General features: G+C 44.6%; 1 protein-coding gene across 1 annotated transcript in view; it reads left to right on the top strand.

The window, feature by feature from the left end:
• Window positions 1-20,188, top strand: part of NCMAP (non-compact myelin associated protein) — a 38,843-nt gene extending 18,655 nt beyond the window's left edge. Inside the window, exons 2-4 of the mRNA XM_074377164.1 lie at window positions 11,895-11,982; window positions 15,058-15,142; window positions 17,364-20,188. Of these exons, the coding sequence (XP_074233265.1) occupies window positions 11,901-11,982; window positions 15,058-15,142; window positions 17,364-17,505 (309 nt within the window). The 5' untranslated portion in view covers window positions 11,895-11,900 and the 3' untranslated portion in view covers window positions 17,506-20,188. The remainder of the gene's footprint in view (window positions 1-11,894; window positions 11,983-15,057; window positions 15,143-17,363) is intronic.
• The last annotated feature ends 4,614 nt before the right edge of the window (window positions 20,189-24,802 follow it).

Genomic DNA, 24,802 nt, shown 5'->3' with positions numbered 1-24,802 from the left:
CTTTAAATGACTCCCTCTCTTCATTTGTTTGCTGTCTGTTCATCACATTTGACACTTTTACCCTCAGAGGTCTGTTGACCCTTGGCTCTGTTCCTTTTTAAGAATAAGGCATTAGAGCTTAGTCTAAGAACCTAGCACAATGCTTCTCACTAAATGAATATTTGATAGATATTTGTTAAATAAACAGGGAAAGGATAAACAACAAGGTCCTACTGTATAGCACAGGGGACTATATTCAGTATCTTGTAATAACCTATAATGAAAAGGAATATATTTGTGTATAACTGAATCACTATGCTGTATACCAGAAACTAACACAACATTGTAAACCAACTACATTTCAATAAAATAAATAAATAAATAAAAATGGAAAGAAAAAAAAGAATAAGGTATTAGAAAGCTCATTAAAAGGGGGGGTGGTTCATGGGAAGCTCAGAGTAAGGAGGCCAGATTGTTAACTAGTGGCCTCCCCATTGGCTGGTTGGCAGGAACTGGGTCATTTCTTTGGGGATCTGGAGGTTCCTATAACATCAGTCAGTAGCTGTCATTCTGTTCTCTCTAGCTGCTCAGTCTTCCCAGAGCGTCTAATTTTCTGCCTGGAGGTTGAGCCTGGTGCCTGAGGGGGTTAAAGGGACTAGATGCTGGTCCCAGGACCACACTTTGGGTGGTCAGGGTCTAGAGCAGTGCCGTCCGGTAGAGCTCCATGCAGTGGTGGACACGTTGCAGACCTGTACTGATCAACACAGGAGCCACAAGCCTCAATGTGAGATGTGGCTTGTGTGACTGAGGCACTGAACTTTTAATTTTACTTAATTCTCCTTAATTTCATTTAAATTTAGATGGCTACAGGTGGCTGTCATCGTGGACACTGCAGGTTTACCTTCTGATTCACCGCCTGTGGAGGGTGAATTTAGCATATTCTGCAGGCTGATGGGGGCCCACAGCAGGGAGGACAAAGGGAGGGGATGGAGTTGAGCTGCAAACTTCTCTTTCCAGCCCCTTGGCTTTTGGTGGCATCTGTGGAGTCTTCCTGGGGTTTCTTCGGTGCCATCAGCTTTTGTTGGTTTCCCCAGTCTGCTGGTTTGGGCCTCAGCCTTTTCCAGGCTGCTAAGTCACAGTCAGCCATCAGCTTTTCCAGCTTTCAAACTTGGACTGGCCTCTCTCCAGTGTGGTTGTTGTTTCTGGTTTCCCTTTGGCCCTGTGGATTTACACATCTTGATTCCTGTACTGTCATTCATGTCTGGGATGGGTGGATTTTAGGAGGAAGCAGAGATGAATTCTTGTGTTCCGTCTGCTCTGTTTGACCAGAAGTCCCTCCTGAGTTTTTTTAAAAGATAAAGATAGATCCCAAACTTCATTTCTCTCAAGATGAAGCAAACCAGAGTTTGTCCTTCTTACTTGTTATTTTCCTGTGGGCCGAGAGAAACCATCTCTGAGTCACTGCAGAGCCTGAGAGCTGCTGGAAGGGGTCAAAGGCTCTGCCTGTCTTGGGGGAGGGAGAGCCCGGCTGGCCCACTTAGTGTGTTTTCTCCATTCTGTAAAGAGATTGGTGGGCTCATGGAGGGGCCAGGCAGCCGAAAGGCATCCTTGCAAACTAGAGCTGGGCAAGGAGTGGACTTACCAAACTAAAGACGTTCTAAGCCCTGGCAGGGAGGATATTTAGAAAGGAAAAATTGAGAATGGTGACCAGTTAACTGGGCACATCAGTCCCACCAATGGGAACAAATCCTGGCCGGCAGGGCTGGAGTAGGGTGGTCCTTCAGGAAAGGATGAAACCAATGCATTTGTAGTTAGGTTGCAAGTAGGTGCTGAGACGTGAAATCATTTTGTGGGGCAGGGATAGAATCAGGCCTGTCCAGTCGCCTTCTGAGCCCACTCCTCACTCCCCATTCCCCTACCCAGCTGGCCCCGTGTCTCCAGGACTCCTCCTCTGCCCCTCTCACAGCACTTCTCACATGCTCCTTCCGCAGCTGTGCTCAGGCCTGCTCCCTGAACATGTCTGATCAACCCCCACACCCCCACAGCACTGGCCTGTGGGGTACATGTGTTCAGTCAGTGCAGGGCTGGGAGGCAGGTGTACAAACCTTGGGATCCAACAGATAAGAGTCTGAGTCCTATGCCCTAGGCTGAATAATGTCCCCCTCAAAGATATCCACGTCCTAATCCCCCAACCCTGTTTCTATGTTACCTTACATGGCAAAGGGGACTTGGCGGGTGTGATTAAGTTAAGTGAGGCAGGGATCCTGGATTACCTGGGTGGGGCCAATGTGATCACAAAGTCCTTCTAGGAGGGAGGCTGGAGAGTCAGAGAGAGAAAGGCACGATGATGGATACAGAGATCAGAAAGAGTGAGATGGGAAGATGCTACACTGTCAGCTTGAAGGTGAAGGTAGGGGCTGCAGGCCAAGGAATGCAGGTGGCCCACAGAAGTTAGAAGAGGCAAGGAAATGGTCTCCTCTAGAGCCTCCATTGGAGCCATCTTGATTTTAGCCCAGTGAGACTGATTTTAGGCTTCTGACCTCTAAGTTACCAGAAAATAAATTTGGATTATTTTCAGCTGTAATTTGTTACAGCAGCCATAGGAAACTAATGCATCGTAGCTCTGCTTTACATTAACACTGAGACCCTAGGTGAGTTACTTAACCTCTCCGAGCCTCAGGGGTATTTTATCTGGAAAACAGAGATAATGTTAAACAACAAGGTCCTACTGTACAGCACAGGGAGCTATATTCAATACCTTGTAGTGGCCTATAAGGAAAAAGAATATGAAGAGGAGTATATATATATATATATATATATATATATATATATATATATATGTATAATTGAACCACTGTGCTGTACACCAGAAACTAACACAACATTGTAAATTGACTGTACTTCAATTTAAAAAAAAGAAAACAGAGATCATGTATGTGAGAAATTAGATATGAAGTACTTGGTAACTGACACAGAGTAAGCACCTGATCCACGGTAGCGGCCCTGTCTGTGGTTCCCATCATCATCATTGTCGTTACTGGTCATCTACCCTGAGATGTAAGTAAAGACTGGATGTTTTCCTGTTTGTCTAGACCTTCCTGGATAGAAAGGATAGAAGAGACAGGCCTATAGCTCTACCCCAGGAGTTCTCAACCAGGGTCGACTTTGCCTCCCAGGAGACATTTGGAAATGACTGGAGACATTTTTGGTTGTCATGAGTGGTGGATGCTACTGGCATCTGGTTGGAAGAGGTCAGGGATGCTGCTGAACATCCGGCAAAGCACAAGATGCCTCCACAACAAAGAACTGTCCCGCCCAAATGTAAACAGGGCCAAGGCTGAGAAACCCTGCTGTGTGCTGAGGTTGCTGAGGTTTTATGATGCCTCCTGGGCTCAAAATATCAACAGGTAGTAAGAAGAGTGAGGAGACTCCTGTACCAGCATGGCTGCTGACCCTCGGAGTGCCCCCAGGAAAATTGCTTACCTCCTAGAAGGCTTGGCAGCCACCACAGTTTGCAGGTAGATCTGAATCTGAATTCAGCACCTCCACTCATTTGCTGTTAAGACTGTGGGCAAGTCCTTAACCTCTCTGAGCCTCCATTCCTTCCCAGCAAAGTGGAGAGAAAAGACTTGCCTTGTTGTATTGATTAAATGAGAAAACATGTGAAAGCACAGTGCTCGGCACTTCTTGGCATCCCTTTGGATGTCAGTTCCCTTTCCTTCCTGACCGGAATGTTGGGGTGGAATGGGTTTCCTCTGACATGTTCATTTAGGGCATAAACTCTTGAACCTTGTGCCTTGTCTCCCTTGGGGACAGCAGGATACCTGGAGATTCATGTAGGAGCTCAGGCCCAGTCTGAGGACACTTGAGGGCTGGGCCCTTGGCCTGGACCCAAAAACCGAGGGGCAAATGGAAGGCACAGGTCATATTTCAGCTCTCGGTCAGTCTCAACCAAGACGCCCACTGGCCTCTTCCTCCCTCCACCACCTGGCACGGCCTGTGCCACCTTTTGGCACTAAGGATAAATCTGCTTCCTGACCACTCTCATCTGAGACTTCTATTTATAACTCTTTGTACATGAAACTTATCAGACTTGCAGGTCTTGGGCTAGAAGCTCCTTGAGTCACCATTCTTTACAATGTGGGCCACAAAAATCAGAAGCAAAGGATATTCAAGCCAGAAATTGATAGGTGAGTAAAGAAGACTTAATAGACGCGGTGGGCCTGGAACCCCAACTCTCAGATCCGCAAGCCACTGCTTTTCCCATAAGGCTGAACTACGATACTTATCAGCCACCTCTCTGTGAGCAAGGCTGGGCTAGGCATGAGCCCCACTAGATATTTACTGAAGGAAAGATTTTTAAGGGAAATAATCCCATTTCTCATCCGCTTTGCCCGAGCTCTAGAGATGTGATCCCAGTGGCCCTTCTTTGAATCAGCTCAGTGCAGTGTACATGGTGGGCTGGTTGAATGAATGACAGGGAAAACGGACAGAAGAACAGGTAGGGCGATGAATGTGGGTGCAGTGGATAGGTGGGTGCATGAGCAGATAGGAGAATGAAACAAGAAATGGACTTCCTAGTTTCTGGGAACCAACTACAAGGAACGTGTATTCGGTCTGTAATTGTGTATGGCCCCCACTTCAGGGAAGCATTATTCCAGTTCAGACCCCACCTCTGGGAGCTGTGACACACAATGGGACAGAGCCAAGCACAGGCAGGGCAGATGGAGTGGGAGAAGGTGATGTGGAACCCAGCAGGAATGGAGAATGTGGGAGGGGCAGACAGACTGGGGTGACTATGTGCTCAACAACACATTTGGAGGTTCCTACGGGTCCCATATGAAATGCTGCTGCCATGTCAAAACCCCTCTGTGGAGTTCTCTTTGGTTTGTTCCAGTCTCAACTGCCTTCTAGGAAGGATTCCTGCCTTCCAGCCTGAATTGTACACATTGTCTTCCCACTCCCAATTCCCCCTGAGTCAGTATCTACAAAGAAAGATGAGCTTTTGGAAGACACTGGTTCTTGGGTTCAGCTATGAGTGGCTGTTCCATGGAATAGAACCACAAGTTGGAACGGCCCTTAGAGATCATCTCCACAGTAGGCCATTTTTACAGATGGGAAAACCAAGGTCTAGACAGGAGAGAAGACTTCCCAAAGTTATATGGCAAGTGAGTTGCAAAGGAGACCCAGGCCTCCTGATTCTCACCCCACCTTATGAATTCATTATTGCTCTTCCCCTGCCCACTCAGTGGCCCCCATGCCCTACCGGGCCTGTTAGGATCTTTGCCTCCCTGGGGGTGGTTTCACTATTTCTTCTGTTTCTGTCCTCATTGGAGATGGAGGAAAAGATTGAACCCTCTGGAAGTTCTGGCAGATCCCTTCTCAGATCCCCTCCTTGGGACACTGTGCTGCCTGGTCTGGCTCCCCAACCTCCCTGTCTGTACCTGAGCTTGACCACATGCAGCAAACACTTGATTCAAGTAGAGAATGGGCAGCGTGAGCTCCAAGAAGAGCAGGGAGAACATAGACTGGGGACAGAAGGGAAAGGAGCAGAGGGAATGGGACTGACAGATACCGATCACCCACCATCCACCAGGCACTGTGCTGGGCAGTTATGACATCTCATCTATTCTCACAACCCCACAAGATGGGGAGTGTTATTCCTGTTTCACAAATGAAAACACCAAGGCCTAGAGAAGTGGCTTGGCTTGTAGAGCTGGTGAGCAGGGAGCCCAAGGTTAAAATCCAGGTCTACTGGACCCCAAAGGCCTTGCTGGGTCCTGAGCCCCCAGACGATGTGCTCTGTCACAATGCTGTCAAGAGATCTCAGGAGCCACCCAGCAGGAGTGACAAGGTCAAGGGCTTAATGCAGAGTCCTGCACTTAAATTCAAAAAGACAGCGGCACAAGAGTGCAATGGAGTTCTGGTTACTAGACAGCAGCTCATCATCTTATTGTCCCCGTTCACAATGCGGCTGTTACTGCCTCATATTTCCACAGCACTCAGAGTTTAGAAAGTCCTTTCACTTAATGATCTTAGGGCTTTGACTGACCATAAACAAATATAAAAGTCTGAAAAAGGTTTAGGGGGTATACCAACAGGGTGCGTGCAGAGCAGTGTGCTGGGGCTGCCTGTAAAGCTAATGAGATATTTATTTGCATTAATCCAGTTTAATATCAATAGGTTTTGTGCACAGCCACTGTGCTAGAGGTATCACATGTTTTATCCCATTTAACTCTCATACGACCCTATGGAGTTTGTAATTCCTGTTTTACAGATCAGAAAACTAAGAACTGAAGAAAGTTGACTGAGGTCACACAGCTAGTAAATAACAGAATTCAGGCTCAGGTCTGATAATTATCTAAAAAGAAAAAAGTCATTCTGGACAGTTCAGGCCCCCTCTGGAATCACGTGTCCAGTTTGGGGGTTATATTTAAGGGAGACATTGACACAGAGAGAAAAGAAGAACCCACCCATGAGGGACACGGTCACTCTAAAGATGATTTGAAGGAGCTGAGAATATTTATCCCAGAGAAGAAAATCATCAGAGAACATACAACTGCTGTTTTCAAGGGCAGAAATCTCCTCTGCTTAGAAACATGTTAGGTTCCCACAACACTAACGGACCATTTGCTGGTTAAGTTCAAAGGGACATACTATAGCCACCTGCTATCGCCACCTGCTGGTGGGAGGTAATATTGTTGTGCTGATTGCAGCTCGCATAACTGTTCCACCCATCCAAGTCTGAGTTTAACTTTTCATACACAGAAGAAGTGCTTTTAAACCTGATGGCTGTCATGTGTAAGAGGTAGCAGATTACCTTTAGGGGAAGAGAATTAGGATCAATGGCTAAAAATCAAAAGGGGAGAGATTTTGGTTCCAAAAAGAAGGTTAATTTTCTGATAATTGAAACATCCCAGTAACTCAAGGGACTGCCTGGGAGTAATGAGGTTCTTGTCTGTGGAAGAGACCAAGTCATGCTGAGCCTCCCATCTCTGAGATGAATGGGAGAAATTAATCCCAATGTTTTGGTGAGTCTCAGGCTTTCATGGCTTACCTATTCTGAGTTACAGTTGGTCATTTGGGTAGGGGTCTACCAGGGTTGAGAGTATCTTGTTTGTCTTATCCAGGGAGGAACTTAGATTAGGCTAGAAGGAGGGAGGGTACCTGGAGGCAGAGCAAAAGGGGGAGGTATTTTGGACAGGTGGAGTCTGGTAATATATATCCTTCAGATATGGCCCTGACACTTGCCCAAGGAACAGTCAGAGAGGAGTGGCTCAGTGAATAAATGGTCATGACCTTCCATCACTTCCTGAGCTGACCTCCCACACAGGGCCATTCATAAACAACCCAAGGGAACAACACTTCCTTGTATATTCTGCAAATGTGATGAAGGCTCTGCTGGAGACAGAGGTTCAGAGTGTAGCCAAGGGCAGGGACCAGTCAGGTAGGACCAGTCTGGGGCAGGGCTAGATAGAGGACTCTGGCCTGAGAGTTTTCTCATCAAAGCCCTACGTGGATTTGGGATGCAACCGAGTGAGTTTATGGAACAGGGGCTGTGAAATCAGAGAAACTCAAGCTTGAATCCTAGTGCAGCTACATATTAGCCTTGTGACCTCAGATTGATTTCTTCTCTGAGTCTCAGTCTCCTCATCTGTAAAATGGGCACAGTGACTGCACCCTCGTAACCAGATAGGTATAGAATTAAATGAGACCTCCCACTGAGTGAAGTGCCTGGGGCACATAGTATATCATCATCATCATCATCATCATCATCATTATTATTATTATTATATTAACCTGTCGATGAGAATCAGCCTCACCTTCCTGTACATTCCCCATTTTCAGTGACCATGGACCCTGGTCATGGGCTCATTTAATACTGAAATCCCCCTGCTGGACTGCACTTGGTTAACAAGAATTGCTGGGGCCCCACACATGAAAACACCCACATCCTTGGCCGTCAATGTTCCACCACCCTCCCTCCCACCTTCTCTGATGTGGCAGGAACAGAGATGCAATTGAGAGACCTCAGTTCTTAGATGAGGCAAGATATGTTCCGGGATTACTCCGTGTTCTCTCAGGAAGAAGAGTAGCCGGGCCCATCTGAAAGGGAGTCACACCTGGAACTTGGCACCCAGGCGGTCACCCTGAAGGACCTGCAGAGGAGCCTGTGTCCTGCTGGCCTTAGGCGGCTCCATTACTGGCCAGTATGTGTCTGTGTGTGCATGTGTGAGGTTTCTGTAGTGGCTGGGCATGGACTCCCCCGGATGTGTACCAGGGAGCAGGTGGTGCAGAGGGAGGGAAGGTACAGGCTTTGAAGTTTGCAAAGCTGGGTTTGTACACCAAGCCTGCAGCTTCCAGGCCATATGAGCGTGGAAAGTCTCAGAGTCCTCATTTGAATCAAGGGGAGGAGAGAAACTAGTTTACATGGCATTTGCTAATTAAATCAGAGGGTGGATTAAAACATATCCGGCACAAGGTCTTGGCGTGTGGCAGGCACTCGGATGGTGGCTTCGGTCATTTTTGTGCATGTTGGCTTAACGGGGGATGTGTCCGTGGTCGGGTTTGGTTTATCTAGGGATTATGCCATGTCTCTCTCCTGAAATGACCTTTGATCACTGGCCACCTGTTTGCCTCTCTTTTCTGTTTTTAAAAGGAATTGCGAAAAGGCATTACTGGTGAGTCTTCTCAGCTTGATGTTGGTGAGGACAGAAGCAGTTTAGGCAAATACTTTAAAACTCTTTATGTGCTGAGATGGGGAATGTGGGGGGAGGGGAGGGTCAGGCACCTCTCCTTGGGAGTGGGAGCAGGGTAGGGGGGTGGGGGTTAGGGAAGGCTTTTATTCCATATTCTCATATTAGTCCATATTTATTTTTATGGAAAGAATTTGTTTTCCTTTTTTGAGCTCCAGATCCACCTGTCTCTAATTAGTTCAGCAAATATTTACTAATACCCACAAAAATACTAAGAATTGCCATTTACTGAGCACTTAAAAGCGCTTTCCATACTTAACCTCTAACCCTCAGTTCCCTTGGGAAAAGCTACCTCATTTTACTAACAGCCAACCAAGCTGGGAGAAGTTCAGTTACTCACTCAAGTCCTGCCACCGGCAAAGGTGAGAGGAGCCAGACTTATTATCTAGGGGAGGCAGATGGATGTGAAAAAGAACCAGAAACAGTCACTACCTCAAGGACCTGACAATGAACATGGAAAGTTAACTTCCATACACAGCAACTGAGCAACAGGCTGGGGTGGTGCTTCTTTGCAGAATGCTGCCAGTGGCAAATGGAGGGCAGGATGGCTAATTCTGTCTGGCCGGAAGTCTTCCCGGAGGTGACTGGGCTGAGTCTTGAAGGCTGTGTTCATTTTGGAGGTGGGGGAAGGGTATATAGCTCAGTGGTAAAATGCATGCCTAGCATGCAAAAGGTCCATGAGGTCCTGAGGTCAGTCCCCAGTCCCTCCGTTAAAAATAAATAAATAAACTGAATTACCCCCACCCCTCCCTGAGAAAAACCAAACCAACCAACCAAACAAACAAAACCCATTTTGGAGCTGGAGAGCTGGCAGTGTAGCATGACCGGCCAAGTCAGGCCTGTTTAAGGTGGTCGGGTGACAGGAAGCCCAGCCAGGATGGGAGGTTGGTTGGTGTGGGGAGGTCCGGCAGAGCCACACCTGGAGGGGTCCTTGAGGGAGCCTGAGGATCTGGTCTTTGGGAGGAGGGGACAGACAAAGCTGGGGGTGGGGGGTTTAGGCAGAGTCCCAAGGCTTCAAGGAGGGCAGAGAAAGTAAAGGCAGAGCCATCCTGTGGTTGACAGGGCCTGTCCTGTCCATACCCGGTCATTCTGAGGCTCCTGTTGGGGACTTGGAGGGGTCGGGGGACAGGCCCACAACCACCAGAGCCCCTAGCCTGGTTGCAGATGACCTGACCCCAGTGGAGCAATGCTGACCCCTGTTTCCATAGTGAGCTGGCTGAGCCGAGAGGGCTGCAGCCCAGAGGCGAGGACTCTCAGCAGAGGCCCACTGTGAGGACCGGGGAGGCCAGAGCCTGGGGCAGCAGCCGAGACAGCAAAGACCAGGAATGGCGGGGGAGGATGGAGTGGTCCATTGTCCCAGCAGTTTGGCAGAGGAGCCAAGAGTCTGAAACAGAGGGTGGAAACAGCCAGGGAAGGGCTTTCACTGCCAGACATAGAAGGGTAGGTCCTGGGGAGACGATTGTTTTTTGAGCCCCAGAACGCTGTGATTAAGACCACAATCTCTGTCTCTCACCAGAATGTGAGCTTCTGGAGGCCAGGAATTTGTCTTTTATTTCACTAGTATCCCCAGCACCGAGCGCAGCATCAGTCACTGAGTAGATGCTAGACTGTATCTGTTTATTGAATACATTCACCCACAGTATACAATGTTTATGGCTACATACCTATGTAGAAAACATTTTAAAACTGAGGAAAAGAATACACAGTAATGGTCAAGGTAGTGGTTACTTTGGGGAAGGGAGGAAATGGCATTGAAATGCAATAGGAAAGGAAATTCAACTGTTTTTTTTTTTTTTTTTAAAGCAAACTGAAGAAAATATGATTGCAAACCTTTGTTGAATCTGAGTGGTTCATACATGACCTATTACATTATTATTCATAATTTGAAAATATTTCTTACTTTTAAAAAGGAAACAAATTTATGCACAAATATTTTGTTAAATGTATGGAATATGTCTTCTACAGAAGATGGAATAACTGTGATGAGGCCTTGTGGCTTCTTAGGATTACAAATAGACCTGGATAATCCTTCCCTTGACGGAGATCCTTCGTGGGCTTCTAAATTGTCAGCCATTCTCGAGCAGAGAAGCAAAGCCTGATTTGTTTCCCTTCTTTTCTTGTTGCCTGTGGTTCAGGGTAATTGTTTGTAATATCATTACCTAGAATGTAATTCTTGGAGGAGACTCTCAACACTCGTTTCTCGTCGTGTGACATCATACCTCCTGACTCACTCCTCAAGTACAAGACGACAGGATTGTGAATTTTGATTCCTCTTGGTGTCAGGGGAAGAAGACACACTGCGCACTCAGACTGTTTGGGTCCAAGCTCCACATCTTCTTAGCTGTGTGACTTTGGTCCATTCACTCAACCACTCTGAACCTCAGTTTCTCAGCTGCAAAATAATGTGATGATTGAGAGGATTAAATGAGGTGGTAGATGTCATGTGTGACGGCACCTATGACAGCCTGGTGTGGGGGAGATGCTCTCTTCCCATTGAGGATTTTGTGCAACCGACCTGTGTTCTCTCTCCTCTTGCTGCACCCCCCACCCCGCCCCAAACCATGCTCATCCTTCAAGCCCTGTTAAAATTTATCTCCTTGAAATATTCTTCACAACCCAATGGCTCATGTCACTGACTGTTTAATAATCATAGTTTTTTCACCTGATTTTTTCTCCCCTCCTTAGATTGTAACGCTTCTGAAAGCAGGAATACCATTTCAGGTGTCATTGTAGGGTGGCCAGAGTCCCACCAGCATGAGACGTAGACACCCGGGGTTCAATTCTAGTAGATAAACTTGGAGCTCCAAGTAGCACCGAGGACTTCAGTTTAACAGTAAAATGTCAACAATAACCTGCCTCATACAGTTTGTAGAAGATCAATTTAGACATTCTGTGCAAAACATAGTTAGGAAGAGTTTAATAAATATTGTTGAGTGAATTGAAACTGCTTTGAAAAATGCAGTTCTTTACAAACGTCAGACCTGATTTTTAATTCCCCATAATGTATAATAAAAAGAACTTGTGTTTACTTGCTGGTAAGAGAAACTGCATACTTAAATCTTTTCTCCAGTCATCCAGATGAAGACCAACAGAGCCACCATACAGGGATAATCAAACTTACTCTGGCTTTAAACAAAATTTCATCTTCCTTCTCACCAGGTCGAGATGACCACAGCCACCCCTTTGGGGGGTACCACCTTCTTCTCATTGAACATGACCACCAGAGGAGAAGACATTCTGTACAAGAGTAAGGTCAACTTGGCTGGGCAGCCAGGGGAGGGAGGGTGGGACAGGTATCCTGGTCAGCAACTGGTGTAGAGGGCAAGAGGTGGGCTCTGGAGACAAGCTGCCGGGTCTCAGTCTCAGTGATACTGAGTGACCCTGAGCGCATGACTTCACTGCTCTGGGCCTGTTTCCTCATCTGTAAGTTGGGGGTATTAACGCAGCTACCACATAGGTAGGCGTGAGGGGTAGAGGGGATAATCCACGTAAAGAGCTTAGAAGAGCCTCCGTGCATGTGAAGCATACAAGTACCTAATGAGTATTATTATTACTACTACTTCACTATTATTTTCTTTAGAGAGTTTGGGGGTTTAGAGGGCAATGGGGATTCGAATTTCATGTAAAATGTTCCAACATAAGTCACCTTAAAATGCAGCTACGTTTTTTTAAACATCTTTATTGTGGTAGGAGTCCTATACAGTAAACTACACGTATTTCAGATGTACAATTTGATGAATTTTGATAGATGTATACACCAAAATGCAACTACTTTTATATTATTTTGGCAAAGCAAAAACATCCCATTAATTTACAAAGGAGTAAATGAATGTGTGGGAAGATTTAGTCCTGGGGAGACATTTGCCAGGAACAAGGGGTCCCCAGAAGGAAACATTTGAGGACCACTCTTCAGAAAACCAATTGATTGTATTGGGTGAAGTTTGGATCCATTTCAGTCATCTCAGGTGACTTGGTACATACCTCTGTGAATGCAACAGGCCTCCCGACTCTGTGTTCACTGTGCTGAACAGTGAGAAACAGCTCCAGGCTGTAGTCCTGGCAGGAAGCTGGATTAATGGCAGGACGTGTCTCTTCCACGGAGACCCAGGAAGGGTCGCTCTTGAGACAGGGTCCCACATGTTAGGCCGCTCTTTGCTGGGTGAGGAGCCCTGCCAAAGTACGTCTCAAAACATTTTTGAAGGGAAATGCAGGGTAGAGAGAATCACTGTCAGCAAGAGGAGAATTAATACTGCTTTTATTTAACTAAAAGTAATGGTTCGCAACTAGACAATTTTGCCCCCTAAATAGGGTTGCCAGATTTAACAAATAAAAATACAGGACACCAGTTAAATTTGAATTTAAGGGAAGCAATGAATGGTTTTTTAGTATAAGAATGTACCATGCAATACTTGAGACATACTTAAAAATTATTCATTGTTTGTCAAAACTCAGAATTTAGATGGGTATCCTGTATTTTATCTGGCAACCCTACCACCAGGGGACATTTGGCCATGTCTAGAGACATTTTTGGTTGTCACACCTGGTGGGGAGTGGGAAGAAGTGCTGTTGGTATCTAGTGAGTAGGGGCCAGAGATGCTCTAAACACCCTGCAATGCACAGGACAGCCTCACAACACCGAGTCATCCAGCCAAGGCTGAAAAACCACTGGACTCCCCAGGAAGGAAAGATAAACAAATTACTCCATAATGGATTTCCCACCCCTTCCCTTTTTTCCTCCCAGTCTTTCTTTCTATGAATAATTGCACAGTTTTTTTAAGTAAACCTTTTATGAAAAAACATTACATATATTTGAAAAAGTACACAAATTATAAGTGTACAGCTGGATAATTTTCACAAAGTGCACACAGCTGTGTCACCAGCCCCCAGATTAAGATGCAGGCCACCCTCAGTGTCGCCGAAGTTCTGGTGCCCCTTGCAATCACTATCCCTGACCCCTCACTCCAGGGGACCCATCGTTCAGACTTCTACCACCATAGATTAGTTCTACCTGGTTTTGAACTTTGTATAAATGAAATCATACCATGCACACTCTTTTGTATCTGACTTCTTTTGCTTAATGTTATGTTTGTTTGCACATGTTTTAATGGTTGCAACATAATGTGTATGTGTGTATATAATATATTCTATTTTCCATATTTTATATCTAAAGTGTTCCATATACCATAGTCTTCAAGTCTTTATATCATTATTTAAATTATAGTATAATATTTCTATGGGATAAGTGTGCCATAGCTTACTTAACTATTCCCATATGAAGAATATTAATAATGTAATAAACATTTTCATTCATACAGTTTTTTTCTGTATTTGGGATGATTCCTTGTGATCAATTGCCTAGAATCAAACAGATTGGTTTGAAGTATGAATCTTTTTTAAATGATTCTTGAGGTTTTCAGTGTCAGTTCTGGCAAGGATACTGATCTTGAACCTAAACCTAAAATGAGAGTTTGACTTTGGGACTGGCAGCTGATATTGAAATTAGAATCTGAGATATTAAGCTACAAGGACATTCATCATAGCCTTGTTTTTAATAGTGTCAAATTAAACACAACATGAATGTCCTCAACAAACAATTGGTAAACAAATTATGGCACATCAAAATGATGGAGTACCATATAGCCTTCAAAAGTCATAAAGAAAAATACATAATTACATAACAAGATGATCAGGATGTTTTGTTATAAAACAGTACATGGAAATGATTCCATCTTTATCAAGTGCATATTTTTCCATATTTGTGAATACTTCCTTAAGATGGATTTTCAGACATAGGATTAATAAGTTATTCAGAAAGATGATAGATATTTAATATGCGTATGTGCAAAAACATGACCACATTTGTGAATGGAGACATGTAGACTATCAGTGGTCCTTGGGGCAATGAGGACTTCATCCTCCCCTTCTTTTTGGCCTGTATTTACGTTTTCAAAATTATCTACAAAAATCACGTATTACTTTAACATGATCAAAAAGAGGGAAGGGTGTTTTGCTGGCCTGTTTCACAAAAAAAGTTTGAAGCTATGTTGGGGCTGATAAGAACAGGACTTGGCCAAAGGCAGACTTTTGGCAGGTAATGTGCTAAGGATGTGGCCCTCCAAGCCCCACGGGGGTAGAGGTGCACTGCAGCTATAGATGTGACTGTCCTGGGGACAGCAGCAAGTGTCCCAGGACATCGCATTTCCTCCTCCCCTTGACCCAGTGAGGATGTGAGGTGCCACGGTACGGGTACCCCTCAGTCTCCGAATCCTTCCCTGCAATTCAGTTGGCACATTTGCCGTCTCTGCTCCTTTCTTCTTGGTAGGTTCTGGAGCCATTGTTGCTGCCATCGTGGTGGTTGTCATCATCATCTTCACCGTGGTTCTGATCTTGCTGAAGATGTACAACAGGTATGGGATGCCCTGGGATTTGGAGCTGTCTGGTCCCTTCAGTAATGTCAGAATGGATGAATGATGTCAGAATGAGTCCATCGTCAAATGCTCTAATCCTCTGTGGGTCCTTTTTTGATGTCTGTTCTGCTAGAAAAACTTGACAGTGACCAAATACTTTTGTACTTGGAGAAATATTTTTGAAAATATCATAATGATAATGACCTTGAGCTCTGTGGTAAACTCTTGTATGTAATTTACAGATAATAGAGGAATGTTTTAATCCTCTTCTTTTGGGGAGCCCTCTGCTAGGTTGTACTGAGTGAACCACATGAGTATTTGAGGTGACAAACCCTGGAATGTACGTACTCACAACTTTACTTTCTGGGGCCAAATAAGAGGAAATAAAATAATAGAAATTGATCACAGAAAGAAGAAATGTTGTGATATCACCTTAAGTGTTATCACCTCTAGTCACAACTTTGCTAGAAGGTTATTCTTTTCGGAGAAGAAATGAAAATTAAAAAACTAAACACAATTGCACCACCGAAGACCTGGAAGCCATTGAAAAAAATGATATCGTAAAAAGGTATTTATTGATGCAGAAAGCTGTTGACAATGTATTGTCAAAATTTACAAAGCAGTATGTACATCGTGATCATACACGTGGGTTACACACATCACCACCCCAGGAAGGCGCAAATGACACACAGCAAGATGTTAACAAGCAGTATGTCTGCATAATGGCATTGCTAGTAGGTTAGTTGGTTGGTTGGTTTTTGCAGGGTCAGAGGTGTGCATCTCCACTCATGCATTGTTTTTGTAATAATATGAATGTTATGTATAAAGGTAGCTAAGAGTTACTGTTCTCCTACTATGTGCTGAGCATGGTTCTAATCTCCTTACGTGTATTAACTCATTTAATCTTCATAATAACCCCACAAGATGGGTACTTCTCTATCCCCAGTTTTATAGACGTGCAAGAGGCACAGGAAGATCAAGTAAGATGCCCAAGTTTACTCAGCCCTAAGTGGCAGATTTGGGATTCAAACCCAGTCCATCTGGTTTCAAAGAAAATACTTCCACCAGTACACCAGTATATTATAATGATGATGATGATGATAATAATAATAATAATAATAATAATAATAATAATAATAATAATAATAATAATAATAATAATAATAATATTTCAGACATCATTTTTTAAATCTTTGGGGTATCACAATTTGGGTCTGTTCTAAACCAGGAAGTGGCGTCAGACCCCGATGTCTGCCCTCCATTCCTCTCCATTATTGCTGGAGCTCTGAGCCCCACTTCTAGTTTGTAATTTGAATAGAGACTTCTCCACTCACCCCTCCCTGTTTACAGTGACGCCTGGGCTGGGAACTGAGAGACTGGGGTTCCGTCTTTGGTTTGTCAAAAGCAAGCGAGTCATTTACCCGTTCTGTGCCTCAATTTTGTCATCTTTAAAATAGGAGGATCTCCACGTGTGATCATCATGTCATGGTTACACTGAAGAATGCCCTTGTTCTCAGGAGTGAAGTGGCATGTCTGCAACGAACTCACAGATGGTTCACAATTTTTAAAAACTCTGTGTATGTGTGTGGGTGTGTAAATAGGGAAAGGGAAATAAATCAAGTGTGGCAAATTGTTAACAATTTGTCGACTTCAGAGAAGGGTATGCACGCATTAATTGTACAATTTGTGCAACTTTTCTGAGGATTTGAAATTTTGAAAAAAGACATGATAGGTCAACAAGATGAAATTTCACCTGGACACTAGACTTACTGATTGTTGTTAGCCCCTGAATTTTATGGCACGTGAAATGAAACCTAGGATGTCCCTTGTAAGTATATTCTCTTCTCAGCTATGTGAAAAGTTCTTAAATATTTCCAGCAGCAAACTCAGCAAACATCATGAGGCTGCAAAATGTAACTTACAACTCTGAACAGAAAAAAACATAATATCTTCGTTTGGTCATTAATAGCCACCTATCTGACACTTTACTCATTCATTAATAGGAAAAAATAAAATTAAGTACCTAACCTAAGTTAAACAAAAAACTGAAGGGACAGACTAGCTGGTCTAAGATCTCTTCTAGCTGTAAAATGCTGTGGTTGGCAATTAAGCAACATGATTTAATGACCATCTACATTAATCTCCCCACTGAAGCTATAGTCACAGCCCGTTCCCCAGGACATATGGGGGATGACTTAACCGTGTGTGTGTTTCATTATAGGAAGATGAGGACAAGGCGGGAGCTGGAGCCTAAAGGCCCCAAGCCAGCGTCCCCTTCTGCCCTGGACCCAAACAGCAACAGCAGCCAACACCCTGCAACTGTGACCTTCAGCCCTGTTGAAATCCACGTGGAGACTCGGTGACACCCACCCTGGAGCTGTCTCGGCCACTATCCAAAGAGCCTTCAGTCAAGACCAAGAAGCACATTTCTCCGCCGGCAGCTTCATTCTAAGTTCCTTCCAGTCAGGTCAACAGGGGCATCTCTTATGCGACCCCTGATGCTTCAGGCAACCCCTAACCCCATCCTGCCCTGCCCCACCCCAACTCGGTCCATATCCCTCCTGCCACCCTTCCAAAAAACTGTGGAACATTCTTTCATCATCTGAGGAGGTAGAGCTATGTTGGGAATCCACTGATGTGGGTTTGGTGGTCTCCCCCCAAACACAATAGCTAGACAGACAGACAGACAGGCAGACAGCCCGCCCAGGAGTCTTCTGGTCTGGAGTCAGGGGTCAGGGCATGTTCCTGAGAGAGTCTGCCCTGGGATTATATCAGAATAAGGACCATATCCACAGCTTTGCAGAGCAAAATATTCAAGCCCATAGTCAGGCATTGGGGAACTAACTTGGACTAACTAGCCAGAAAACCAACTTGCTAATTTAGAACTTGTTTTAGTACTAGATGACCGCTAGCACCACATGACAACTGGTCAGCACATTTCCCTCTTTAGGAAAGGTTATGGGAAGAACTGGAGTCTTCTCCAAAGGCATCTACTTCTTTAGCGAATAGTCAGATAGAAGGCATAGGATGACCCTGAGGAAGGAAGAATGGCTTCTAGGTTGAAAGCTTGTTGCAGTGTCCGTGGGCCTGGAATGAGCCTGGCTGCTGGTCAGGGTCCTTCTTCCCCCTCCCCGCCCCCGGGGCTGGATTAACCTTGACTCAGTCTCACTTCTCGCCTTCCTGATATTTGGACTTGAAGTAGTCCTCAGTCTTCAGTTATCGCCTTGCCTCCAAGGTCCAGTGTTTGGAGACTGATTAGATTACAGTTCTATTTGTGTTACCTCTGCCCTTCCTGGTCACCTTGCAAAGATTCAGGACATATTCAAAATACCACATTCACAAACCCTTTCTCTGGACAGAGATCATCTCTTTGACTCCTTAGCCTGGAGAGCAATCTATTAACAGGGGAAAACATTTTGGGATTAGGAAGACTTGCCTTCCAAGCCCCATGGTTGTGTGGCTCGGAAAAGTGCCTTGACCCCTCCGTATGCTGTTTCCTAACCATGAAATGGGAATAGCATCTGCCTCACTGGGTGCCAAGTCAAGGACTTAGTAAAGCAGCTCGGGTGGTGCCTGGCACCCAGCAGATGCTTTAAAAATGGGAGCCAGCATTATTATTACGGATTTCTTCCATTGTTAGACATACGTTTGTTCCCATTTTAATGAATCTGAAATTAGAATATGTCTTAAAATTGATGAGTCCATTCATGAGGTTGTCTTTTTTTTCTCTCTCAAAAAGCTGATTTTTAATCAATTATATGTTTTACAATTGAAGACATCTTGGATACAGGTAATAAATCTGTATTCTGTTAGAGAAAGTGACACCCTCTGACACTCTACTTTAAATTCTAGGAGTCTCTCTTTCTTGGGGTTAGAAGTCCTTTTTGAGGGAAAATTGAGGCTCCAGAAAGTAAGAAGCCTGACTGAAGGTCATACAGTTCATGTCATCCCACTGCAAAAGTGCTCCCTTGACTGTGGAGAAATACTGGCAAATTCTTTCTCCTCAGACATCTTTTCTCCTAACTGTGTTTAAATATCCACCAAGCACCAGATACTTTGCAAAGTGCTTTCCCATAAGTTATCTCATAGGATCTATTTTTCTCAATAACCCTGGAAAGTATTATTTTTTCCATTTGCCAATAAGAATTTCAAACTCAGAGAGATACACTCTCCTAAAGTCACACAGCTAGCAAGTTGCAAAGACAAGACTCAAACCCAGGCCTCTCTGACTCCAAAGTCCATCTTTTGGTGATGTCACACTCTTCCCTAACATCCTGGCTCAAAGAACATGGATTCTTTTGTGAGATGAACAAGAGGAGGACAGGCTTGTCCATGTGTCCGAGTGGAGGTCAGCGGGTCTAGCTTCCACACCCTAAGTGGAGCAAAACCACTTTGGTAGCCTCCTTTGAGCCTCCAGTTGTAGCCACCAGGGGCCCTTTCTGAACCCATTCAGGCTCTTAGGAGTCCTGCATCATTCCTCCTACTACTAAGGCCAACGAGCAAAGGATGAGATGGCCTCGAACCAGGACAAAGCCATTTAATGACTCAAACCCCAGATAGATATGTTTCCCAAATGTATTCTTCTTTAAAAAAAAAATTGTTTGGAATGTTCTAGCCCTAAAACCAAACTCTTCTGCCCACAGTGGACTCTTCCTGGAATGACTAGAGGAAGTACCCTCTAGTATACGTTCTTTTGCTAAAGAAAGCTTGGAAATGAAAGAGGGGGAGGTAGAGAGGTTGTCGGGGAGGCAAAGAAAAGGGTGATAGTGTTTTGTTTTTGACTAATGAAGATAACTCAGTCATCATCCTTTAAGGGCTCCTGTGTACCAAGTGAGGTGCTACTAAACACAGTAAGTCGTGGCCCCTGCTCTCACAAAGCCTGCAGCTGGCCTCCTGAGGCAGGGGTTGTGCAACACTGTCATTATCATGTTTCTGACAGGTGCCTTTCCTAACCAAGCAGGTGCTGCCTTATTGGGTCACTGAATCAGTAAATGATATTAAATGCTTAAAGAAAAAATGTCTAAAAATAAAAAGGTTTAAACCAAACATTTGTTTAGTTGATTTCAATTAAGTTCAGAGCTGACAGGTACCTCTTCTAAAAACTTCCTTTCCCTGACAGTATAAATAGGGCGCTGCGGGAAAGCCGGAGCTGTCTCAAACGTTGCGTTCTCCCTTCTAAAGGATGGAGGAAAAGTGGGTTGCCATCAACAGACCTTTCCGTGAGGTAGAAACCTTGCTAACTTGATTAAAGTTTACCAAAGGAATCCTATCACAGCCTGCTGTGACCATCAGGCATGCTGAGATGCCAAGATTTGGGGACTCCCAAGACTGTGGGAGGCATTAGAATGGAACCCAAATTACCAATAATGATGTTTCCCACTAACTAAGCTCCTACTGGGTGCCAGGTATATACTGAGCCCTTTCTACCCACCAGCTCCTTTAACCATTACCATTAGCCATCCTTATTTCTATTTTTTGGATGAAGAAACAGGTGCAGGGAAGTAGCTTGTCTTTCGGTGATGGCAGTGAACATTTGTCCTTCTTTTGGACGTGTTGAGTTCATTTGGCTAGTCTAAGAATTAAATGGACACAAGACAGATTAACGAGAAGGAGAAAATTAATTCATATGCACAGAGGTCTCATAGAAATGGGAAATGGGAACCGTGAAGTAACCAAAGCAGGCTGTTTATGCAAGTATCAGTTTCAGACAAAGGAACAATTATTTGTGAAGGTTTAACAAAGCAAAGGGGCTCATGCTTTGGGTCGCAGACTAATGAAGAAGTAACAATGTTTGTATATACAGCCGTCTTAGCCTTGAATTCCCTAACTCTGTTGATAAAGATGCTTTCTGTCCTCTTGGTACAGGGAAGATACTTTCACATGGGAGGTTTATTTCCCACTATCAGGGAGAACAAGAGGTGCAAGAGAGGTGTTTCTTTTTTTAATATCATTTGTTTCCCACCAGCTATCTCTCAAGTAACTTTAGTTCAAAATAACCAATAAGCCATTGTGGCATATATTGGGGCAGGCTACTCAGAGGTCCAGCAATGACCGTTCCTGTGTTTGGGAAGTCCTCTACTTTAAGATGCAGGACCACCTCCTGCTATAAAAGCTGAAAAGGCCAGACACTCATTTTCTTGGAGTCCCTTGCAGCTAGGGTGAGGTCACATGACCTAGACTCTGCCAATCAGATGCTCCTGCCACGGACTTTGAATCCAGAAGTCGATAACATCAATGGATATAGGAACTGTGCAGAATCTGCTCTGGGGGCAGGGGTGTTGGTACCTCCATCTCAAGAGGTGGCCACATCAGGGCTTTGAGCAGCGGTGGCAGGGCATCCATGAGCCCAGACCCAGTGTCCATGGAGCTGGCTATGTGCCCAACAAGGACAGCCATGAGGTCCACACCAAACTAGTTCTGTAGTGTGATTTGAAGCATCCTCCCTGGCATCACGTGTCTGAGCCTGGTGCTGGCCTTCTAGAAATTCCAGTGACTACCTGATTCCCTTTTCTGCTTAAACCATCAAGGTCACATTCTGCTGCTTGTGGCTCAGCTCTGTATGGCTGCAGGGTACTTACTCATGGCCACCCAACACTCTTGCTCTTTTTATGCAGTTGCTTCTAGGTGAGTGCTCAAAGGACCCCCCCACACACACACACAAAGAGCTGTGAAATCACAGAGGCTGTAGAGTTGCCACCAATTACACGTATGCCAGAGACTTTGTGACTTTGTGAATGATAATGAGGGAGTATCTTCAAAGAACCTGGAAGAATGGGTAGGATTTTTTTAAGTTGTTGCTGGTTTTTGTTTTTTTTTTAATTGGAGTATAACACACATACACACACACACACACAAACTGGGCAAATTGTGTAACCTGCATGAAAACGAAGAAATAAAGAATTACCAGCACCCCGGCAGTCTCCCTTTTCCTCCTCCTCTTCTGCACACCTCCCACAAAGAGCACCCACTACCCTGACTTCTACCACCACAGAATAATAGAAGTAGAATTATAGTGTAAAGTCTTGATTCTGGCTTCTTTTGCACAACATGGTATTTGTAATATCTGTTCCTATGGTCACCTGTAGTTGAAGATCTTTCGTTCTCATTGTGGTAGCATTTCATTGTGTGACTGTAACTACATGTTATTTATCCATTCTACCGTTTGATGTACCTTAAGAGTTGTTTCCAGTTTGGGTCTGTAACATGCAGTACTGCCATAAACATTTCGGTGGTCATCTGTATATTTCTGTTGGGAATATTTCTAGTAGAGTAATTGCTGGGTAATAAGGTATGTGTATATTTAGCCTTTGTCAAGAGTACCAAATCGTTTTCCAAGGATTTGCACTAATTTATAGTAAGGTATGCGAGTTCCAGCTTCTCTACATGTTTCAATAACACTAAGATATTCTCAGGCTCTTTCATTTCACTTATTCTCATGTGTGTCCAGTGGTCTCTCATTATGGTTTAATTTTGTATTTCCCGATAATGAATGGAACTGATCACTTTTTCATATGTTTATTGATCATTTCGATTTCATTAGGTTTCATCTTTTATGAAGGTACCTTTCCATTCATCTGTCCATTCTTTGTATTTGGTTGTTTCCTTTTTTGTTATGGACTTGTATTCTGGATATAATCCTCTGTCATTCTGTGGCTTGCCTTTAAAAAAAAATAACAGCTTTATTGAGATATAAATTACGTGTCATCAGATTCACTCCTTTAAAGTACGCAGTTCAGTGGATTTTAGTATATTCACAAAGTTGTGCAGGCATCTCTACTATCCAGTTCCAGAAAAATGTTCAGGTCACTTGTTCCTTCTCTCTCGCTCACATTCATAAGTGCACACCGGGCACTGCAGATACAATGATGAACAAGACAAATACGGTCCCTCAAACAATTAAACAAACAACTACAATAGAGAACAACTGTTCTTCTGACAGGAGGAAGTTCAGGGCGTAATGTGAGCTTCTTCTTGGGGCACCGAGCTCAACCCCAAGGCTGGTGCGTCGGGAAGCAGGCTCCTTGGAAGAAACAACATCTATAGTAAGAGAGAAAGATTGAGCAGGAGGGAGCAGGAGAGGAGTGGGAGGAGAGGAAGAGAGATAAAGAAGACAGCTCTGCGGGAGAGAGAAGCTTCAGCTGAGCAGATGTTGGAGGAAGCAGTGGGAGATGGGTGAGGAAAAGGGAAGAGAGGCTCCAGGATGAAAGATCTCTAGTGTCTCGCTATTTTAAAGGCAGTGCGGAGCCACAGAAGGTGCTGGAGCACGGGGGTGACAGGATCGGTTCTGTGCCTTAAGGAGATTAATACTGCTAGAAGTGCAGGATGGATTGGTGTGGGAGAGCCCGGAGGCTGGGAGAACAATTTAGAGTCTATTGCAAGAAGTAACAGGAGCATCTGTGAATCCGTTAATTTTAAAATGCCTTTTCTAAATAGCCCTCTAATTGTGAAGTTTTGTTCTTTTTCTTTTTTAAGTAGCTCTTGGTGGGTGTGCAGTAACCCAACAAAAATGTCTCCAGGAATCGACTCGAGCCCACTGGATGGGAGCACACAGCGGGGCATTGTGTGGGTTCTGTAGCCCTTTGTCCCAGGACACCCATTCCCTGCACAGAAAATTTCCTGACAAAAAAAGCAAACTGCTGTGGTTCAGCAGATACTACTGTCCCAGACTGACAGTTGGCCCACATTTGGAAGAAGCAGGTAAAAACAAGAATGATCTTCAGGTCCCCAGTGACATGAAACCCTCTGTCTGATCCCAACACAGGTATTAGCAGAGAGGGACCCTTCCCGGCTCAAACTCAGTCTCTTGAATGAATTTTACCTGGGCCCCGATGCTCTTAAAGTATGCTGCAGTGCCTTCACTGATCTCAGAGAAACACAGCAAAATTTATTCATTTTATGAATGTATGCATATCCAATTTATTCATTCTTTCCAGCCTTCTAGTTCTTGCCTTAGGAGGCTTATGGAGTAAAAGAGATTTAAAAAACATTCATGTCTGAGTATTCATAACCTTGAATGGAAGAACCTGTGAATTGGGCAGTTTGCTCTGCATAATAAAGAACAAGGGTTTGGGGGGTATAGCTCAGCAGTAGAGCACACGCTTAGCATGCTCGAGGTCCTGGGTTCAATCCCCAGTACCTCCACTTAAAAAAATAAAAGATAAAGAACCGGAGGGGAGAAGAGGGTGATGTTGGTTTGGTTTTGTTCTGTGCTTTTGCTTCTCCCTGCCCGACCCCTAGCAAAGATAGTTCTCCCATTCTCTCCAATTCCTGGCGCGCTTTGCCCGTATAGACCCCTCCTTAGTTCATGTTTTCCACTTTACCCTGAATCCCCACTCCTACTTTTCTTCTCCCCTGTGGACACTCCTTTTAATGTATTTAATTTGTCTCATTAAAAACAAACAAGTGAGAACTTTCCATTGACCATACAGGCCCCTTCAGGGACTGGGTCACCTCTGCTTCCTTGCGAGCAAAATTCTTCAAAAGTGCTGTCTGGGGAACAGTCCTGGGAAGAGTCTTGGGGCCAGTGTGGATGGGGACAGAATAGAATGGAGGAGGGACCACAGAAGTGGACAGAGGGCATGAGTGGAATACAGCAGACCCCACATAGGTATAGAGTTAAAGATGGGTGGAGTCACTGTCTCTGTCGCTCTGGTCAGCTCG

The sequence above is a fragment of the Camelus bactrianus genome, chromosome 13 (assembly GCF_048773025.1).
Source record: "Camelus bactrianus isolate YW-2024 breed Bactrian camel chromosome 13, ASM4877302v1, whole genome shotgun sequence".
In the NCBI taxonomy this organism is placed as follows: domain Eukaryota; kingdom Metazoa; phylum Chordata; class Mammalia; order Artiodactyla; family Camelidae; genus Camelus; species Camelus bactrianus.
The sequence above is the reverse complement of the archived record's forward strand: the minus strand, read 5'-3'. Positions and strand labels throughout refer to the sequence as shown.